The following is a 22045-nucleotide window of genomic DNA, read 5'->3' on the forward strand; positions in this document are numbered from 1 at the left end:
AAATAAATTCTCCTCTAGCAATCAGAAAGGAAGAAAATTATTGAAAAGAAGAACAAAGAAGTGAACCTAAAATTAAAATGCACTTACACAATTAGCTCTGAGTTGTAGATACTGCTGCCCCGAGGAAGAACAGAATGACAATAATTGCTGAGGTTCCCATAGAATTTCTAACCCTAAGGCATGTGGAGCTCTTTGCACATGCTGATTTGCATTGTCTGAAAACACTTTGCTGATAAACCAAATTAATCTCTGGAGAGGAGAGAACCAGCCCAACACATTCAAAGGTCAGTTGAAACAGAAGGAGAGTAGGTGGGGAGCAAAGTTCTATCCGTAATAGAGTTTATTCAGGCACCAAAATTAGTTTTAAATCCTGTTTTGGACCTCTGGAATGAAGCAAAGGACTGGGAGTTGGATTCAATAGGTGCTGCGTTATGAGGGATGGCTGCGTTTATCTAAATGCAGTTGGAATGTGGGGAATGTGGGGCTGGGGGCTCTGCCCTGTGCCAGAGGGGCTGTCAGGTGTCCCAGCTGCAGGAATGTGGGGCTGGGGGCTCTGCCCTGTGCCAGAGGAGCTGTCAGGTGTCCCAGCTGCAGGAATGTGGGGCTGGGGGCTCTGCCCTGGCCATGGGTCCCTAATTCCAGCTGCAAGGCAGACCCTGCCCCACCACAACACCCTCACTGCCCAAAGCACAAATCACGCGATTGAAGCAGACAAAGATGAGCTACATCTCAGTCCTTCCAAAGCTCCAGGTGCTCTGCAGAGCCTCAGCTTCCTCACCAGACACAAACTGAGGCAGAACTTCTGATCCTAAATCTTGTATAGGGCCAAAGAACAAAAAGAGGTTTAGCTGCACTGTAATCTCTTTTTCCAACATCCAGACACATTGAAGGAGATTATCTTTTGAAAATTGAAGGAAACTGTGCTATTGTAAACCTCTAATCCCCTCTCTCCTTTGTAGGAAACAAGATAAATATCTTGATTTCACTCAGCACAATTACAAGAAGCTTTTCTCTTATCAGAAGGTCTCTGTTCCCTTCAGGGAGGCGTTTTTGGAGCTTGGACAAGGCTCCAGCAGTTCCTGCTCTTTGGGGAGCAGGGCTTGGGGCAAGGAGGCTCCTCTGACACAGGGTGGTGACTTGGGCTTTGTGGAACACCCACAGTCCTGCACCTGAGAGTTCCTCTGCCCCTGGACCCTGCAGCAGATCCCAAATCTCCCCTGACTCAGCCCAAACGCGTCTGAGGGACCTCAGATGATCACAGCTCCCTGTGCCCTGACAGCCCCAGCCACGGGGAATGGCGCTGTGCAGGCTGGCACTGATGCCAAGCTGGAAAACCACGCCAGGGAAGTTGGGACATAAGTTTGGTTGTAAATATTGGCAGAGCTTCATTAAAAAATTAAGAAAGCTCCTTCAAGAAATGACAAAACTCTTTTTTTAGTTGTAACTGAGTCTAATCATCCCCCATATTTTTAGAGAATTCCTTTCCAGGTTGGCAGCTAATGAAATTTAGGTGAAAATCAAATTATCTCCTGTCTATTTAACAACATTAACATTTCCAGGCAGCAATCAGATCCCCTCAGCTTGGGCTTGGTCTGGAGCCACTTCTGCTGGCACAGGGAGCTGATCCCTGAACTGAAACCTCTGGAGTGGAAAACACATCTTGAGCAACCTCTGGCTGCCCTGCCCTGGGCAAAACAAATGAAATATCACTGAACTCACCATTTTTAAATGCTCATCATTTGCTGTGTCTCTCAAGCTTTAGCTCAGGAATTAAAAAAAAAAATAATTTAGTGGGAATGTGCTTTATCAGCACCTTGTCAAGGGGGCAAATTCTTCCCTGATGGTGCCATGAATAAAGGAACTGCTGGAGAAAGGGCAGCACAGACCCCAGAGTTCTGCAGGTGCCGCCAGCACAAAAACTCCACACTTGCCTCCAAAATACCTCCAAAAATGCCCAGGGCAAATCCAGTGTGAAACAGAGAGTCTGGGGAACATGGGGAGGGTAGAGAAAGCCCAAAACATCCACCTGGGGTCCATGAACTTGTCCCGAAGGACACAGAACCTCTCAGAGCTCTGACTCATCTTGCAGGATCATTAAAATTCCCAGAAATTTCAACCCAATTCAAGAACAGGAGGAGATATTTTACCTGTCAGCCCAGATCCTGAGAGACCTGCTGGGTGCACCAGGAACAGCTCTGAGGGACAACCTCTGCATTTCCTGAGCTGAGCCACAGCTGCAGCCCATGAAATCCCACCCTCAATGAAATCCCACCCTCACAGGTGGGGTGGGATCACTGCTCCATCCCCAGCACACCTGTGCTGTGGGGGAACCCTGGCTGAGAGCCACATACCACAAACCATTCAAAAACATCACAAACCATTCAAACAAAACATCACAAACCATTCAAAAAGCCACCACAAACCATTCAAAGAACCACCATAAACCACTCAAAAACCACAACAAACCTTTCAAAAAACAGCACAAACCATTCAAACATACACACAAACCATTCTATGGTTCCAGGGTTCTGTGATCACTCATCCTTTTGCTCCACAGCAGCTCTGACCACTTTCCTACCACCAGGGATTTATTTTTATTCCTCTGGACCCATGGAGCTGTTAAACCTCTAAAAACTGGAGCCTGAGCTGCTGCACCCCTGTTCCAGTGGCAGCAGGAAGCGCTGGGACTCACTGCAGTTCCAACCCCCTCGGGTGCTCATTTCTGCTTTTCCCCACTTTGCCTCTCTTGGCTCATTCAGGAGGAAAATCAGGAAGTGTTTTCCCTTGGAGAAATCCTATTGACATTTGGAGAAGACCTCTCAGTGGTGGAAAAGGAGTGGTAAATAAACCTCTCACCAGAGCTTTCCCTGAAGAGAGCAATGCAGGGCTCTGAGCACTTCTGAGAGGAAATGGGAGCACAGCAGAGTGACCTCCCTGACCCAGATGCGCCAGAGTTTGTCTGCTCTGATCACTGCTCAAATAAATTTCACCCAAAGTCATCTTCTTTGCTGTGGCAAAATTTCACAACTTGTTTTATCCAGGAATTCCAGCAATGCTGACCTGGCTCCCCATCCACTTGTGCTGTACAAGAGTTCAATGATTCACGGAGGCAGGAGTTTGTTGGTTTGTGTTGAATAAATAGCTACTGGTGAAGAAGAAATGCAAACACTCTGTTTCAAGGGGAGCACAGCATTTTTCAGATAATTTTGGCTTTTGTCAGTCTGGTGTTGCACAGAGCCCTGAATACCCAGAAATCCCCATTTATTTACAGCTCATTATTGTGCTAACTTGTGTCATAGCTGAGTTCAGCACAAGGTCTGCCCCTCTTGCCACTGCTCTCCCTGCCAGGGGACAAAAAGCAGCTGTAAAACCCCACTGCCATAACATCCCCATTTGCAGAAACTTTTGGTCCCTTTCCTGAAGAAGATGCAGCAGGCAGCATCCACAGGGTCAGGTTGCTCCCTTTGGACCAAATGATGCCAAAATTCACACACAACTTCGGCATTCTCCCATCTCTTTCTGGGCACACCTCTGGAGGAACTGCCCACACCTACTCCCTATAAACCCTGTCTGAGCACCTCAGGATTGCTTTTGCCCCATCCCTTTCTAAGCACTGATACCACCAAGACACTGCAAAACGAAAGCAATCCTGTACAAACTCCTCTTGCTGATGGCTGCAGGGTCTGGGCAGCCCTGGGCTGATGCTTTCAATTTGAGCTTTCCTATTTTCCAGACTCGGTACTATGTTAGTTATAACTCTGCACTCCACATAAAGTGTCAGCAGTTCTGCTCCCAGCTCAGTCCCACAGAACAATCCTTTCCCAGCCCCACAACCAAGGACACCGCTGCAGCTTCAGCCCCAAAAGTGCAAACAACAGGGAATGGAGGGGAGCAACCTGGGAGGGTGGGACTGCATCACCTGGAGCTGGGATTGGACACCCCAGCATGGAAATGGACCCAAACTTATCAGAGTGTGAGAAGTCATGGCCAGGATCCATCTGGGGTGGAGCCACGGCCGGGCTCTGGCACTGCCCAAGGTGTAACCTTTGAATATTAATGAATCCCAACTTTATTCCTGTCCCACTGTAGCCTAGGTGGCCTTCCAGGCAGCCTCTGAAGGCAGACTCACCTCAGCACGTGCGTGGAGCCGTTGATGGTGGTGGTGGAGCAGGGCACGGTCTGGCCCAGGATGGAAGGCCTTCGGTAGCGCTCGTCGCCGCAGCAGAGGATGATGAGGAAGGCACGTCTGAAAGCCTTGTTGAGGAAGGCGTAGAGGAAAGGGTTCAAGCCCGAGTTGATGTAGCCCAGCCACAGGAAGGCCGTCCACAGCTTGCCGGGCACCGTGTAGTTAATGAAGGGATCCACGATGTTGGTGACAAAGAAGGGGGCCCAGCAGAGGCAGAAGCAGCCCATGATGATGCACAGGGTCTTGGCAGCTTTGGTCTCTGTTTTCATGCGGTGGCTGCTGTGCTGGTCAGGGGGGTGCTGCCGTGGCTCCTGAGGGCCCTGATGTGGCTCCTGGGGTTGTTGCTGTGGCTCGTGAAGGCCCCGCCATGGTTCCTGAGGGCCCAGCCGTGGTTCCTGAGGGCCCAGATGTGGCTCCTGGGGGTGTTGGCCCTGCCGTGGTTCCTGAAGGCCCTGATGTGTCTCCTGGAGGTGTTGCTGTGTCTCCTGAAGGCTCTGCCGTGGCTCCTGGGGGCCCTGGCGGGGCTCGGCCGGGTTCCCCGCGCGCTGCAGCAGGCGGATCTGCCGCGCGTGCGCCCGCGCCGTCACGTAGATGCGGTGGTAGGCCAGCACCATCAGCAGGAAGGGGATGTAGAAGGCCACCACGGAGCAGGTGATGGCGTAGGGCTTGTTGACCATGAAGATGCAGTAGGTGGAGTTGGAGGCCTTGTTGAACTGCCTTTGCTGGATCTGGGGGGTGGAGGGGAGGGTGAGGCAAGGAAGGAGGGGAGAAGTGGGAATCAGAGAACGGGTTGGGTTGGGAGGTGTCAACTACACACTCATAATCTCAGTGCTATCAATCCATTTAGGAAGCTTTCTCTACACCTCAGGTCAAATGTAGTGCTCTCTTGGGAGTCAGAGTCTGTCAGCACAGAAAATCTAAAATTCTCAGTGTCCAGGACCCCAACAGGGAGAGACCTTAAAAATCATCTTGTGTCATCCCCTGTCATGGGCAGGGACATCTTCCACTAGACCAGGGTGCTCCAGGCCCCATCCAGCCATCCTTGGACACTTGGACACATCCATAACCTCTGCCAGGGCCTCATCACCTCCCAGGGAAGGATCTTTTCCCAATATCCCATCTAACCCTGCCCTCTGCAGGGTGCAGCCACTCCCTTGTCCTGGCACTACAAGCTCTTGCTTTTTCTACCAAGAGAATAATCCCGCCTCTTATTTAAGTGAGAGCTGCATAGGCCGAGGGGACCAAGGACTCCTGAGGTGTTGGCAGGGGCCAGCTGGGCTTGGCCTCTTTTCCAAGGACTCCTCACTGAACTGAGAGTGAATGTGGCTAAAATCCTCTCCCAGGCCACCCCTGTCCCTGTGCCATTCCTTGCAGGACAGAGTCACCTCAACCCCCCTAAAGACCCCTCCAGAAATTCAGCAGCCCCTCTGCACTGGCAACAAGAAGTTTCTCCTTCTTTTCCCCTTTCCCTGAAAGTTGTTTTTTAGGAAACACCCAGCACCCACCCAGCATATTGGATTGGTGTCCCTGCTTGGCCACTCACCAGATCAATGATGCCAATGCTGTTCCAGCCCTGCATGATGGGGAGGAAGGAGATGAAGGTGGGGATCACCCAGCAGCCCCCCAGCATCAGTGCGATGCGCAGCGGGGTCATCTTGTTCCTGTACACCAGGGGCTGGCAGCAGATGGCATAGTACCTGCGGGGCAAAAACAGGTCAGAAAGCAGGCTCTTCATGCACAAAAGCCAATTCTTTATTCCCTATTCTTCATTTTTCATTCTTTTTTCTGTAGTTTTCACAGACTTTGTGTTCAACCCCAATTAGCTGGGAGTTTTCCTGCCACTCAGTTCATTGGTTAGAAGGTGTTTGTGTGTACATGTTAAGACTTTTTCTGTTCACAGGTGTTTATATATTTTCTTTGTGGATTCTCATGGGACAGATCTTTTGTTATTAAAGGTGCAAACTGGTTTTCCTCAAAAGATGAACTTGTTGTGTTAACTGGCTTTCATTTTCAAGATTCTTTCACGTGTAACTTAGCAAGCTGCTTAGCTGTACTTAGAAAAGTAACAGCCCTAAGCCCTGATTTGATAAAGCTTTTCTCCTATAAGATTCCTACCTGTATGCAACCCAAAAACAGGACAGAAACAGTCAGAAGGGACTTCCAAGCCTTCTAAAAATTAAATTGTAAAGCCCTTTCTCCAGCTGCCTTTCAAACCAGAGGGCAAACAGGGGTCTGTATCCTGCTTCCATGGGGCCCCTCACACAGGAACTTGGGACATTTCCCCAGGGTTCACAGTGGCTGGCAAGGTAAAGGCAGGGTTTTCTGCTTTCCAAGGAGAATGAGGCCCAGGTAAATGCTGTGGGCTGTCTGGGGTGGCAGGGCAAGGGAGAAATTCCATATTCAATAATATGGAATTTCATATTCCATATCCTCTGCACTGAGGATGTCCCCACCCTCCAAGTAACATCCCTTCCCTCCAGGCAGCCTCAGCTGAATTTCCTGCACTGGACATTTATTTTGACAAGCTGCAAAAGCTGTTAGCACAAATTAACAAATTCTCCCAAAGCTGTGAAACTGGCAGTAAAATGAGGTGTGTTCTTCTATTTCCCAGGAATCCACCTCTTTTCCAGCTGGGCTTTAACCTTCCCAAGGACAGGGCAAAACATTTGCACCATCAAGGGGATGTGCCCTGAATTCCCCTCCCTCCTCCTGATCCCTTCCAAATATCCAAAGTACAATAGGTCCCTGCCCCTAAAACAGTTGTGACCTAAAAATGTCTTCTCAAAGAGATAAAAAATCAAATTTTCTGTTTGTTTGATCCCTGTGCCACTCCCTGCAGTGGATCTCTCCATCAAGAAGGAGTAGCAAACCTAAAACTGGAAACCTCTGGCTATGAAATTATTGTTTATTCCTAAGAAGACCAGATCAGCAAATATCCAATTACAGACTTTTACTGTTCCTGCCCTGACCATCAGTCTCAGGTTCCCAATAAAATATTTTTTGATCTTTAGATTTTTGGATTTCAGCACACTCTGTAAAAAATTTTATGAGAGCAGCAGAACCATGAATTAGAGGAATTAAATTAGCAAGCACACATGTGTGTATTAAAGAGCTGCTCTTTGAGATGTGCATTTATTTCACCATGATTTGAGTGGGAACCAAGAGCCTTGTCCTAAACAGGCACAAGAATATAAGAATTTCCATTTTTTCCTAAGGTTTTTTTTTTTTCAAGTCATGTGGAGTCAACCGAATTGCTTTATTTTGATAAAATCAGATGATATATTCCACACAGAGGCTTGAAATAATATCAAAGTGTCAAAAGAAAACATTTCTTAAAAGTCTCTTTGAAACAAGATTCAAAATGTCACAGGGGAAAAATGCTGAAACAGGCATTCAACTCCTGCAATTTGATAATTCCTCTGTTTTCCTCTGGTTTCCTGTGTGCATGAAAAATCAGCTTGTTCCTCTGGAAAGCTGCACTTCCAAAAAATGGGATTTGCCAGGAGCTGCTCTTTTAGAGCTGTGGGTGAAATGTTGCTCTGGTGGAGCTCCAGCTCCCCTGGGGCTGATCCTTGTCCAGGAAATGACCTTGGAATTCCAACAGGAATTTTGGGGAGGTTTTTGGGGCAGAGGGACCTTCAGAGCTGCTCCTCTGACTCTCAACACAAAGGATCTATATTGAAAAATAAATTTAAACTATTTCATTGTTTCTTATCTCAAAGTCACCCACTGGAAGTGCTGGACATCAAAGGCATCAAAGGCAAGGCACGAGAGACTCCATTTCTTTGCAGAAAGGGCAAAAGAAGAAATCCAATAAATGAAAGGATGAAACCAGCCAAGCCAGCAGCCAGCCTTTGACAAGTTGGATAAGCAAACAGGAAGAGAAAACCACTGTACACTGATAATTAACTGCAGCAGGAAAACAATTCTTGCCAGCAGTTTGAGTGATCACATTTCTCTGCTCCTCTCCCTGCTGCAGCTGAAAGAATTGCACTGAATTGTTCCTGCTATTAAAGGCCATTAGAGTAAAAATTATGCCTGTAAAAATGACACCTTAAGCTCTCATATTTCTTCCCTCCCAGTGATTCAGCAGCAATTTTCCTCCACTTTCACGTCAGAAGATTTTATTTTATTTCACTTTGGCTGCTACCAGAACTTCCCCCGTGCTCAGGCAGCCCAGCTGGGCTCCTGCTGTCACTGTTTTGGGTGACAAAGTGCCCTGAGCAGGGTGTGGGTGACAATTGTGTGATGGGGAGGGAGGCAGAGGAGCACCCACGCCTCAGAGCCCAGCAGGGTTTGCATCCAGGCAATCAGATGTCACACAGCTGTGGGTGCCACCAGAAGGCCTGGATGTCACAGCTGCTGCAGGAGCTGCTGGTTTGATGGATGTGGTGGCCTGAGCATTTTAGCAGCTATTTATTCACGGGGAGAAAAGTAATTATATCTGTGAGATTGTCAATAGTCTCAGTCAGAGGCTGGGATAAAGACAAGCTCCGTGCTCCTGCCCCTTTCCAAGCAGAGCAGTTGGCCTGGGCTCCCAGGGAATGTCTGTCACGTGCTGCTGTGGCAGCGTGATGGATGAACACAAAATGCAATACATACACACGATTAATACCGTGTCCAGGCCCAATTAAATATTAATTCTCTCTATTATCAGTCAAGTTCCTCGCAAATGTTCACTTCCCTGTTCCCTCCAGCAGAGCAGCTGATGTGAAACCTCCTCTCCTCTGCAATGACATTCTCCACTGAAGGGGAAACACAGGAATCCCTTCCCAGAGCTGCAGCTCTTCCAGTAAAGCAAAGGTTATTAAAATACTTCTCCTTTTCCTTATCAGGCATTTGCCACAGGAATGAATCTGGTGCTGACATTTCACAGGTGGCTGAAAAGAAGAAATCCATCATTTCTCTGGCCTTATGGCTCTTTGGCCACTGAAAAAATCACAGAATCACAGGGAAGGTGAGGAATCCTTTGAACTACAGGGAAGGAGTTGGGAATGGGATCTTAAAGATCATTTAATTCCACCCCTGCCGTGCCAGGGACACCTTCCACTTATCCCAGGAGATCCAAGTCCATCCAGCCTGGCCTTGGACACTACCAGGGATCTCTGGGCATCCTCTGCCAGGGCCTGCCAACTCTCCCAGCCAGGAATTCCTTACCAAATCCCATCTATCCCTGCCCTCTCTCAATGGGAGCCATTCCCTTGTCCTGGCACTCTTTTTCCATCATTCCCCAGGCACTGGAAGGTCCCAGTTGGGAACCAGTGCCAGAGTTCCTGCAGCTCCTGGATCTGCCTGCATGGGCTGCGGGCCATGGCAGGGAATTATTGATTTATCCAAACACCTCCTCTATCCCCTGGCTGTGCCAGAGCTGCCCTGCAGTGCTCAGCTCCTGCAGATATCTATATCCATGATTATATCCTGCCTCAGCCCCACTGAGGCTCTGGCCACAGCCCTGCTCCTTCCCGCCTCCTGGGCACTGCAGAAATGGAATTACTGAGCTGCAGGAGACCATTCCCTGCCCCTGGAGAGAAATGAAAGCATCTCCTGGTTTGCAGAGCAGTTTGGAACCGGGAGCCTGCAGGCACCACCCTGCAAGGAGCTTCTTCAGCTCTCACAGACAGACAAATCCACCCCCAGCCTTATTAGCAGCCTGCCTCTGGGGGTGGCCCACACTTCAAAGCATTTGGTGTCATGTGCATATGGAAAATGATGTACAGAGCATATGCTGGATCATCCTGGGGCCAGGATGAGCCACAGAACACTCACTGAGCACTCACACTGAGTAATATTTCACCCCCCTTAAATCATCCACAAGAAAAGAAGCCAAAAGATAGGAAAACTGGAAAAAAGAAGCCAAAAGATAGGAAAACTGGAAAAAAGAAGACAAAAGGATGGGAAAACTGCAAAAAAGAAGGCAAAAGGATGGGAAAACTGTGGGTGCTACTGGCTCTCTCCCAAAGTCAGGGTGCAAGTGTCAGTGGGAAGTCACTGCCCTTGTCCTTGTCCCTCAGGGAATCCAGACTGGGACAGAGTCTCCAGCTCAGCCCTGACCAAGTGATGAACCTAAGGAGCCACGATTTCAATTTATTTGCACCTTTGGGAAGTTAATCCCACACTGCTGTTGCTGATATTTCAGTGAAAACAGGTTCTGGCCTCTGCATAACCAGATTTTAACATTTTTTGGAAAGAACAGCTCTTTCTATTTTCCTTTTTCCCACTGAGCAAATAAGCTTTGGGCTCTCATTGTGCCAAAGAAAACAAAGTTCTGCATCATTGGTCCAGAAAAAGAAAATGCCCTAAAACGATTATATCTAACAAAATTAAATTCTTATTAGAAAAACAACGGCCTGCTGGTGTTGAGATAATTACACTGAGAAAAATGCTAAAGAGAACAGTTAATTTGAGCTGGATAAATTTAGCAGGGAACACAAACAAATGTATGTTGCCAAATGCAGAGAAAGGGGGCTCCCGATGGTCCCCGTGAGGCTGAGGTGTGTGAGGGTTATTGGCAGCAAGGGTGGTGCAGTAAATGAAATATTTCTGGAGGGTTTGCAGAGATGAATGAAGGGCAGAGCGTCCCTCAGCCTGTGCTGTGGCCATCTGCTCTGGGATTTTCCTCAGAGCTCTCAGAGCTGCGTTCTGCAGCCCCTGCCTGGTGTCCTGCCTGGCAGGGACAGCCCCACAGCTGTGTCCCCTCTCTGTGTCACCTGCCTTGGGGACAGGCCCAGCTGTCCCTGCCTGCGCTGCCTCTGTGCTCCCACTGAGCTGTCAGATCCTGTGAGGCAGGCACAGGGATTCACAGCCTGGAATTTGGGGCATTTAATCAGACTGTAGCCATTAATTACTGCCAGTCAGGCAAAGTTTAGTCACTCTCCCCACTAACAACCTCCCCGTGGCCCTGGGCAGGCAGGGATGTTCTATAGGGCCCTGCAGCTTCCTCCCAGCCTGGGCAAAGCCCCTGTGCTCCCAGCCACAGCCTGGGCATCCCCTGGGCACCAGGCAGTCCCTGTCTGTGATCCGTGGGAAGGGGACAAGCAGGGAATGCTGGGCTGGCAGGAGCAGGGCAGTGCCCACCATGTCCCCAGGGCCACTCTCTGTGCCCTGGCACCGGGCTGCCGTCACAGGATGGCACCACAGGGCTCGGGAGGCTTTACAGCATCACCTCTCCCACAGGGCTGAGCTAATTTCCTGCCCATTAATGGTAATTAATGTTTGCAAGCAGCACGAGGAGCAGCTGTCACTCTCCGGCTGCATCTGCCGTGCTTTAGCCCTGGCTTAGCAGGGATTTTGAGCTGTAGGATCAGTTTGGGATCAAAGGACACACTCAGGGCTGGTTTGTGGTGTGCAGGTGTCTGGAACACCCCAGCAAACAGAGCAGCCACAGGGACACAGCCCTGGGCAGGGGCAGGAGGCAGGCAGAGGATGCTCCCACTGCACCCAGAGGTGCCAGATGTGCACCCAAACCCAAACCCACAGACATTTGGGACCTGTTTGTTTCTCTGCTGTTCTCTCCACCCCAAAAAGACTCTGAGAAGTAATTGCATTGCAAATTGGACTGCAAATATTGGAGGAGAAAATTGCCTCTCCTGACAGGTTTGCTGTGTTTGGAGACTCCATCAGAGCTTCTGGGTCTGTTTATCTGCAGTGCAATTATTTTTTATTGCACCGGCACAAAGAATGGACATGTATGCATAAAACATGCAATAAATAAATATTTCAAGGGTAAATCTCTCTAATATATTAGAATATCAAAGAGATTATGAAACAGCTTAAGGCAGTGGCAGCAAACTTTGGAATCAGTGAGCCCTGAGATACCTTTGCTACCTTGGAAAATCCCTTTTCCCACTGAGACTGGCAGGGGCTGTCTGCTGTACTTCTCTCCCTGTGTCTGAGCAGTAAAATCAGTTTATTACGTGGTGATTTCTGCAGATTTTCTCCAATGCCTTTGAGAATTCAAGCCTCAGAGCTTGTTTCCTTCTCTTCCAGAGGCGGAAGTGGAAATAGATACAAGACTTTATCAGATAAAATCTTGCAAGCTACACTCTGTGAATATGCTGAAGGGAATGACTTTCAAGCTGAGTCTTTAGGATTAGATTAACCACCCAGTTTTCTTAAAAAACCCTTAAAACTCACACCTGCATGCCCTGAAATAAAACAGAAGGCAGGAAATAGATCACAGAAAAACTACCAACTAGAAGCAGCACACTCCCATAAATTCTGAATGAACACAAGAGCAAACAGCTGAAAACACTGAATTAAGTCCTGGGAAGGAAGCAGTGCTGGCCCTGCAGCCCAGGGAGGATCGATGCTGGGCTGACTCATCCTCCCCTCCACAAAAACCTCTCATTCATCCACCTGCTCTGCCCTTTTGGGGTCATCCACCCCCTCCTCCTCATCTATTCTGGCCCCTTCACACTGCTCTCAATCAGTCCTTGCTGTGGAAAAAACCAACCTCAAACCAACTAAAAAATGTCAGAGAAGTTCAGGTGGATGCCAAGGGCTCAGGTAGGGGTGTCCCTAAAGCATCAGCTCCAAGGCCAGGCTGTCCCAGGATCCTGGGAACAGATGGGGACAGGCAGCAGCAGCTCTGGACATGGGGGTTTCTCCAGGAGAAAGGGGGAACCTCCTTTCTGTGCCCCACACAGGAGGTTCCCCATCCCCTGCTGCAGATCCGGGGCTGAAATCTCATTTTCCCTTCTCTCCACAACCCTCTCTATTTAATTAAGAGCCTGGAGAATCAAACTCCAGCATTTCAGAGAGCAAGGTCGTGTCCAGAGCACGGTGCCCAACATCTGCTTTCCTGGTAATTGGCCCAGAGTGGCAATTTGTCAATGGCTTGAAGATAACGAGCTTCCCATTTGTGTTCCAGCCATCTAAACCTGCAGATAAGGACAGGAGCTGTGGCTGCTGGATGTCAGCTTCTCTCTGGACACAAAGCTGCCTCTGCTGCTGCCCTGCCTCCCACCCCACAGCACTGCTGCCCATCAGTACAGAGGTTAAAGAACTTTTTTTTTGAAGTCTGGCTGCACTCAGACTCTCAAGGTACTGAAATGTCACATATTTAAATATCAACTGCCACAATAATGAGAATAATTATGGTTATTTTTGCCCTGTTAGCAATAGTAAGTAACAGGGTTTTCAAAGGTATTGAAATCTCCACACAGAAATAAAAAAAAAAACCCAAAACCAACCTCTAAAAATATTATCAGAATAGCCAAAATATTTTCTACTGAGTGTTTATCTTGTGAAAAACTCTTATGGAAGTTCTGCCATTTACCCAAAAATCTGCAGACAGCAGTCAAACAGAACTGCTCACCATAAATTATTGAGGCTTTATTTTCTGGTGGCAAGAAAAGTTTGAAAGAAAGGAAAGTTTTTAGGATCTCTCAAGAGATTTAGGCTGCAGAAGACCTGTGCCCAATCCCCACCTTGGCACCAAGAGCACTGAGTGTCACATCCAGGTGACACCTCCAGGGATGGGCTCTCCAAACCTCCCTGGGCAGCTCCAGTGCCTGAGCCCCCTTTCCATGGGGAAATTCCTGCTGTGCCCACCCTGAGCCTGCCCTGAGCCCCCTTTCCATGGGGAAATTCCTGCTGTGCCCACCCTGAGCCTGCCCTGAGCCCCCTTTCCATGGGGAAATTCCTGCTGTGCCCACCCTGAGCCTGCCCTGGTGCAGTTTGAGGCTGTTTCCCCTCATCCTGGGAGCACAGGAGCCTCTTTGCTAGAACAACCCCTGTGCACGATATCCCTCTCTCTGCCCAAGCTCAGTTCCCACCTCTGGACACATTCCAGGTGTTTTTACTCCAAAGGAGGAACAGAACCACACCTGGTCAGTGCTGCCAGCAGAGCTGTGCCCAGAACAACCCAGCCCCTCCCATAAATCTCATCCCACTCCAAATTTCTCTGTCCTCAGCAGGATTCTCTCCGAAATCAGCCCCTGGGAGGGATTTATTGCTCTGCCATTCTGCAGGTCCATCTTTGCCCCCTGGCAGCTCAGGATAGCCGAGAACTCTCAGAGCCTTCCAGAATGCCCCTGTGCAGCTGTACCTGTCCAGGGAGATGCAGCAGAGGTGCAGGATGGATGCTGTGGTCAGCAGCACGTCCAGGGAGGTCCTCACCAGGCAGAACATCTCCCCATAGATCCAGTTGTCCTGGACCAGCTCCATGGCTCCAAAGGGCATCACCAGCACCGACACCAGCAGGTCAGCAAAGGCCAGGGACACGATGAAATAGTTGGTCTTGATTTTCCTGCAAGGCAGATCACAAAATTAGGGTAGGTTCAGTGCAGCAGCCTCCACACATGGACAGAGATTCCAGCTTGAATTTGGATCTGCTCCATCACACTAAACGCTTCTCTCTATCACACTCCTCACTTTATACGGTCACCCCTGGCTTGCCCCTGGTTTTTAAAGTTAAATATCCACCATTTTCCTGGCCTAAATCTTTCTGCTCACCCAGAGGAGGCAAATGGATACTCATAGGCCTCTGCATGTGGCTCAGCCTCACAGCTTGCACTGGAGACTCTGGGGTGGAGGAAGGAGATTTTATTGCAACTTGTAAATGGAGAAAATCCTTCCAGAAAGCACTGAGAATAATCTAGACTGAAGCTGTAATTTTAACTTGAAGAGTACTTTTTAAATCACAACAATAAAATAGAATTAAATCCATTAAAAATCCCACGCAGCACATGAATAGAGGCTGTTAAATCTCTCTCTCTGCTCCTAAGGCTAGGCTGACAATTCCCAGGGTTAGCAGCAGCCTTGAGACAGGAATTGTGCCTGTGACCCCCTCAAATCATGGGCAAGATTTGCTGAATTGTGCTGGTGCTGCACAACCACAACCACACCTTGGTCTGTGTGCTGCTGATGAGCTCAATGGGAAATCTGAGATGGAAAAGGGCCAGAGCCAACCTGGGATTTGCTGCTTAGGTGTGCTTTTCACTGATTTGCCTGGTTTTCTACAGAGAATGCTAAAAAATGAGGATGGGAATTAAAATGGTGCCAGCACTGCCGGATGAGCCGAGGGCAGGTGTAGCCATGATATTTGCTGAAAAATCCCTTTGCCAGGATTTTTCTCCTGAGAAGCTGAGAGGCCTCAGAGGAAAAGAAAAACAATAATTTTCTGCTGCTGTGGAATGCAACAGGTGCATCTTTGATTGGTCTCATGTGGTTGCTTCTAATTAATGGCCAATCACAGTCAGCTGGCTCGGACTCTGAGAGTCACAAGCGTTTGTTATCATTCTGATTCTAGTCTTTTTCTTTCAAGCTTTCTGATGAAATATTTTCTTCTATTCTTTTAGTACAGTTTTAATATAATATATTAATTATATTATATTTTTATAATTATATATTATTATAATACATAATATTAATATAAAATAATAAATCAGGCTTCTGAAACATGGAGTCAAGATTCTCGTCGTGGGACTCCTGTGAACACCATCAAAACCCACAGCAGATCCCGTTGTCCATCAGCCAAACAGACGGATTTTGCAATTTTTGATTGCTCCTGCACAGCTTTTCCAGGCAATTCAAACACTCCCAGTGCTACAGAGCCCTGGTCTGGTCCCTGCAGCCCCAGCCTCTGAACCAGCCACATTTCAGGAGAGCTGTTACTGCTTGGGGCCTCTGTCAGTCAGCCCAGACTGGTTTATGGAGCCGGGCTGGATTTCTTATTCATCACCAGATTAATGCACTAAAAACCCAGAGATGAGCTGGTGCAGCAGCAGCCAGGAGGGGCTGTGTCCTGGGGCTCACCGGAGCTGCCTGTCCCGGCACACGGCCACCATGACCAGCAGGTTGCCCAGGATGGCCATGAGGATGACGGCGGAGACGAAGGAGAGCAGCAGGATCTTCTCCGCGATGCCGAAGCCCTCACTGGAACTGGGGGAACAGAGACAAAGGTGTGACAAACAAGGCTCGCCCTTTACACTTTTCAAATTTTAGTAAGGGATAAAAGGGACAGGAGACAGCTTGACAAACTGCCAGGAGCACACCAGTTAGTTAAAACAACTTTCCTTGTATATTTTTTCATTGCACTGATCAGATGCATATTTATGAAGATGATACATATTCAAATATTCCTTTGAGTTATTTCACATGTTCTGGGAATTCTTTAGTTTTGTTTGACTCCTGACCTGTCGTGCAGTAGAGCAGATTTGAGTTCTGGGAGTCGTGTATTTCATTTCCTCACAATGTACATAACATTTCCTCACAGTTTATATGTCATTTCCTCACATCTCCATTCTCTTTACACACAAATAGTTATTTTCCATGCAGAATAATTTTGGGGTTTTTTTTTTTTCTGTAGTTTTTTCCATTTTATTTTCATAAGGTTTTAGGAGCGTAAAAATCACAGAATGGTTTGGCTTGGAAAGGACCTTAAAACTCATCTCATTCCACACCTTCTGCTGTCCCAGGGTGCTCCAAGCCCTGTCCAACCTGGCCTGGGACACTCCAGGGACGGGGCAGCCACAGCTGCTCTGGGAATCCCATCCCACCCTCACAGGGAAGGATTTTTTCCTACCTGTAACCTCAACTTCCCCTTTTCCATTCTGAACCCATCACTCTTTGTCACTACAGTTCCTGATGTGATGTGACAAGGACTAATGGGTTCAAACTTTCCTCCAGACAAGCATTTTACATTTTCAGTTTTGAAATCTACATAATGTTTTGCCTTTTTCTCTCTTCACTCCGTGCTACAAAACACAGAACAGTCTGGCTTTTTTTTACCTCCTTTTTTTTTCTTTTTTTACTCAGTAATTTTTCCAGAGTTAGGAAAAGGAAATAAATTTTTCCAAGTGCTAATTTTCCCCCACTCTGAGGTCAATAATTTCTTTCAGTTAACAAAGAAGAAAGAAAAGAAAAAGAAAGAATAACACAAAACCCCCCCACACAATGTCAGCCATATTTTAAATCTGCATTTCTACAAATAATTTGCTGCATCAAAGAAAGTTTTTAATTTTTCTTTTTCTTTTTTTTCAGAAGGTAACACCCAGCATGCAATAAATTCCTCATTAATCTGATTTTATAACAAAACTTTGATATTTTTCTCCTAAAGCTGTTTCTAATGATATATCCTGAATAAACTGCATCCTAAACCTTCACCTGCTTGTGTGACTTTACATTTACAGGTGGGGAAGGGGTTTTTCCTGTTATCAAGTGTGGCTGGAGATAAACTGGCATTAAAAGCAACACTTGGCACTAATTCAGCAGGGAAATTCCTTCTCAGCCTACAGAGCAGTGTTGGACACCCAGGATTAATGCTGGGAGATTGCTCAGGTAATTGAAAAATGGAAAAACTGTTATTGGGTTTTACCTTGACCAGCCCTGGGGTCACCTTTTATTTACTCAACAACATCCCAGGCTTTTTACACTTTATCTCACTGAGCTCTCCTGGTTTGGAGAAAAGCTGAAAGAGATTAGAAACTCCTGGCACCCAGAAATGTTGAGTTTTACTCACCCAAACAAGCTCTGGAAATGCCAGAGGAGCGCTGCCCTGAGCCACATCTCCAGACATTGCCTGGGGGTTTTTCACCTTTGAGAGCTTTAAACCCACATTTCCCACCGTGTGCTGAGGGTGGTGGCATCCCTGGGCAGAAATGGTCACCACCAGGCTCTGAGCAGAGCCCAGCAGGGCACGAACTGCCCCTGGCACATCTGGGAGAGGAATTTTAGCTCTGAAATCAGTTTTGGGATTGTTTCCCTCGTGCCATGTCCCACTGCTCCCCTGGGGAACATCAAACAGCAGATGCTCGCTGGGGTGCAGCAGGGATTTCATCTGGGCTCTTTCTGCCTTTGGAATAATCCATCGTCAGGAATACATGTTAATTATTCAGTCCGAGTAATTCCAAGCTGTTAATAATGGAAGAAGTGGATATTGCTGTAAATTGAAATCAATGGTTTGCATAACATCTTTTATCAAATCGGAGAGCTCTGGCTCCCAAGCCTGCTTCCCTCTTTAATAAAGCAGAGATTGATGGGTTTGCTATTATGAGGAAATGAGATTCAGGCAAAATGATTGCTGGTTAGCAGGAATATAGAAATCACTTAAGGAAAAAGGTGAAATACTGATGGGGAATGAATGCTTAAAACCCACATATGGACATATTTAAAAAGCTCTTCTGCATAGTCATTAATGTGAAAGTAAAAAGAAGGGTAATTACTCTTTCAAGCTCAATTTTCACTTTCCTGTAAACACCCCAACTTTTCTAAATGAGCTCAAGTGCTTTTGCATATTTTCTGCAGCAGTTAAAGAGCACAGATCAGCCATGGGGGCAGAGCAGGAACCTTCCCTGGATCCCGGTGCACACAGAGGGGAAACCCCTGAGACTGAAAACTCACAGCACTGGGAGCCTCACAAAGAGTCCTCTTGGTTTAACATTCCCTGGGAGTGGGGAATAAAGGCTTGGGTTGATCATTTCCAGCCAGGGCTTTTCCCTCTGGAACATTTCATAACCACAAATAAGCTGTCATTGGCCTCTCCTCTTTCCTGCTTCCCTGATTATTCCCAGGCATAAAAAATCGTTAGGATTTAAGCACCTACAAATCGAGATAAGCTGTTTATGAGTAAAGCTGATAATGTGGCTCAGTACAGAAACATGACAATGGGGAAGTGATGATTTGATCTCTGCCTTTCCAGCTGTTCCCACATCCTTTTCTGAAATATTAATCAGAAGTCAGCATTAATCCAGAGGCATTTAATTTCCTTTAATGCCTTTAAATGCTGCACTGCTTCACTTCAGCCCGTGCAGATGGCAGGACAGCTCCCAGCAGATCCCAGTCAATTATGCCCTTCACTTCTGTTTTAGAAACAGGCTGAAATTAATTAAAGTATTGACAAGCCAGGAATAAACAGCACTCCACATATCAAAATAACTCGGTCATATGATTCACTTATTTGAGTGGTTTTTTGGGAAAAAAAATCAAATAAATTGTGGCAGTGGGGTGGGAGGGAAGGGATGAGTTATTTTTGAAAGTGTATTGATGAGGGATGAGGTTTTCTCCTTTTGTGCTGGTTTGAAACAAAACTCCTGATCCCATCCCCAGCCGTGCCCCATGAATCTCCGGAGGCTGAAAGCTGCAGAGCTCCAGAGAATGAAGTGTTTTAAGCAGCTGATAACACTGATTAAAACCAATTGTCAGGATGAAGCAAAGAAGACAGGCAGTTTGGATGTTTCAGAAATTGCCGTGTGTGGGCTGAGCAGTCAATCCGTGCTGGGAGCCCTCCCCGGTTTGGGGACAGGGACCTGCTGGGGCTGCCACACACGGGGGGACCTGGGGAGACCCCGGCACCTCCAGCCCTGCTCCCACCTCAGCCCCAGGGACTGAATCTGGAGAATCCTGAGCTGGGAGGGACCCGCGGGATCATCCAGCCCAGCCCCTGGCCCTGCACAGCCCCAAAATCCCACCCTGGGCACCCCTGGAGCAGTGTCCCATCCCTGGGGAGCCTGGGCAGTGCCAGCGCCCTCTGGGGGAAAAACCTTTCCCAAAATCCACCCTGACCCTGCCCTGGGTCCTGTCCCTGCGCCAGAGCAGAGACTGGAGCTGCAGACCCTGAAACACATTCCAGAAGCCAGCCTGGATCTGGCTGTACATCTCCTTTCAGTGCTTGTGCTGATATCAGCTGCTCTGCCTGGAGGAGGGTTCAGGGGTCCTGCTGCTGCATTTTCATGGAACCACAGAACCACAGAAAGGTTTGGCTTGGAAGGGATCGTAAAGAGCATCTAACTTCGCTCCCCCAGCCATGGGCAGGGCCACCTTTCACTAGAACTGAGTAAAGAATTTCTTCATAACACCCAATCTAAATCCTTTTTTGTTTCGTTTTGTTTAAAACAGTGCCCCCTTTTCCCATCTCCATTGTCTCTATCTCTATATCTATCTATCTCTATCTCTCTATCATCTCTATATCTCTGTCAATCTATCTCTTTATCTCTATCACTCTCTATATCTCTATCTTTCTATCATCTCTATATCTCTGTCTATCATCTCTATCTCTCTCTGTCTCTCTATCATCTCTATCTCTGTCCCACCCCCTCAGCCTCTCCAGCTGCACAATCCCAGTGCCCTCAGCTGCTCCCCCATGGCCTCTCCAGACCCTTCCCCATCTCTGTGTCCCCCTTGGGAGTCTCTCCCAAGCTTTAGGGATATTTTCCCCACTGTGGTGCCCAGCGTGCCCCCCAGGACTGGAGGTGAGGGAGCTGCCAGTGCCAGCCCAGCATCCCTGAGCTCTGCTCCCTGCTCCCTCCCAGCTGGCACAGCAGAATTTCTGCATTTTCCCAGTACAAAATGGACCTGGGGCTGAGCACTCATCCAGGACCAGGAGCTGATTTCTCATGGTCTGAGCCAGAGCCAGGAGTTTGAACCTGGGGAATGAGGGAGGAAATAAAGCCAGGCCTGGGGAGCTCTGGGCTCTGCCTAGGCCTGGCTCTGCTCCTTGGCAGGCAGCACATCCCCAGTTACATAATTCACACCCACATGTGAGCAGATACCTCTGCAGGGCTGATGCATGTGAGTACAGCCCTCAAAACCCATTAGACTGTCACCTAGAATGTAAGCTAAAATTAACTTCTGAAAGCAGCAGGAGATCAAGATCACAGTGTTTACACGGAGCAAAGGCAGCTGCTGCTAATCCCTTGTTTGGCACCCTCTGACAACTTCCAGAGAGCCCTTGTGCCACCCAATCCCACCCTGGCGCATCCACCTGGGCTCTGCAGCACCCTGGATTAATCTTTTTTCCCTATAATGTATTTGCAAATCTGCAGATTTTAATCCAGCTGTCCCCTTCATGTGCTGGACGTTCCCCTGTGTTCTCACAACACTTTGGGATGTGCAGCCCAGGGAGGAGCTGGAGCTGCCCAGAGGAGGCTCCAGGATGCTCAGAGGGATGGAGCAGCTCTGCTGGGAGAGCTGGGGCTCTGTGCAGACCCAGAGGGTTTTAATGGAGGTGCCAACACCCCACAACAATGAAAAAACCCAAATCTCTGACTTAGCCAGGGATTTAGACACACTACACAGAACAGCAGAGATGTTTTAACAATCATTTCTCTTTGTAAATGCTGAATAAAACCAAAGATCAAACACAAGTTTGATCAGAAATGCCCTGATCAGTCCCTAATTAGAATTGCTGCTCCAAAGTGAGCCCATGGCCTCTGCCAAGCCAACAGCAGCTCCATGAGGAACAGAGGGGGATGAAAGAAGCAGAACGGCAATCCTGATTTTGGTGCATATTCCATAACCATAATGTGATTGTCCCCTCTTTTCTAGATGGCTTTGCCTCTCTCCTGTCACACACAAGGTTTGTTGTTCAACAAACAACACAAAGCTGTGCTCAGGAGAGCTGATGGACTGAAGCTCCTCATTTCCAATATTCCCAATAATTCTCATTCATTTCCCTTCCACATTGTCCCAGTGCTGAAGGTAGAGCCCAGGGTGCATTTCTGCACAAGAATGTTTGTCATTTGGCTATGTACAGAATGATTTTACCTCACAGAGACATCCCCATTACACACATGCACCACTCAAGCTTTCCCTCAGGAGTTTGGGAACAGGGAGGGACTGGGTGCAGATCCATGATACAGAGTAGGTAAATAAAGGTTTGGGCTCACACCAAACATACTCTGAGTGCCCAGATTTCTCACAGAATTGAGAATTTGAGAATTATTGCCCCCTGCAATGCCCAGGTGCAGAACTGGTGTGCACAGAGCCCACAGCTCTTCAGGAGTTGTGCTGCTGCTCCTGGGCTCAGAGCATTTAATGTCCTATCTTATTACACCTTTTCCTGTAAAAATTCCCCCAAAATAAGCCCTGCCCTATGCCCAGAGATTTGTCACCACTTGATCAAACCCCCCTCTGACACTT

At 47.9% G+C, this 22045-nt stretch overlaps 1 protein-coding gene across 5 annotated transcripts in view; it reads right to left on the reverse strand.

Annotated features, from left to right (window-relative positions):
- HTR4 (5-hydroxytryptamine receptor 4) overlaps positions 1-22045 on the reverse strand; it is a 62686-nt gene that overhangs the window by 16900 nt on the left and 23741 nt on the right. For 4 of the 5 annotated variants that reach the window (XR_009115282.1, XM_058035031.1, XM_058035032.1 and 1 more), the window contains exons 3-6: positions 15944-16069; positions 14235-14435; positions 5730-5883; positions 4130-4914 (exon numbers count right to left, since the gene is read on the reverse strand). Coding sequence is in view for 4 of the 5 variants with exons in the window: in XM_058035031.1 (XP_057891014.1) it covers positions 4130-4914; positions 5730-5883; positions 14235-14435; positions 15944-16069 (1266 nt within the window). In the remaining variant the exon portion in view is untranslated. The remainder of the gene's footprint in view (positions 1-4129; positions 4915-5729; positions 5884-14234; positions 14436-15943; positions 16070-22045) is intronic. The other variant, XM_058035035.1, reaches the window with a different exon arrangement.

The sequence above is a fragment of the Melospiza georgiana genome, chromosome 15 (genome assembly GCF_028018845.1).
Source record: "Melospiza georgiana isolate bMelGeo1 chromosome 15, bMelGeo1.pri, whole genome shotgun sequence".
NCBI lineage: Eukaryota > Metazoa > Chordata > Aves > Passeriformes > Passerellidae > Melospiza > Melospiza georgiana.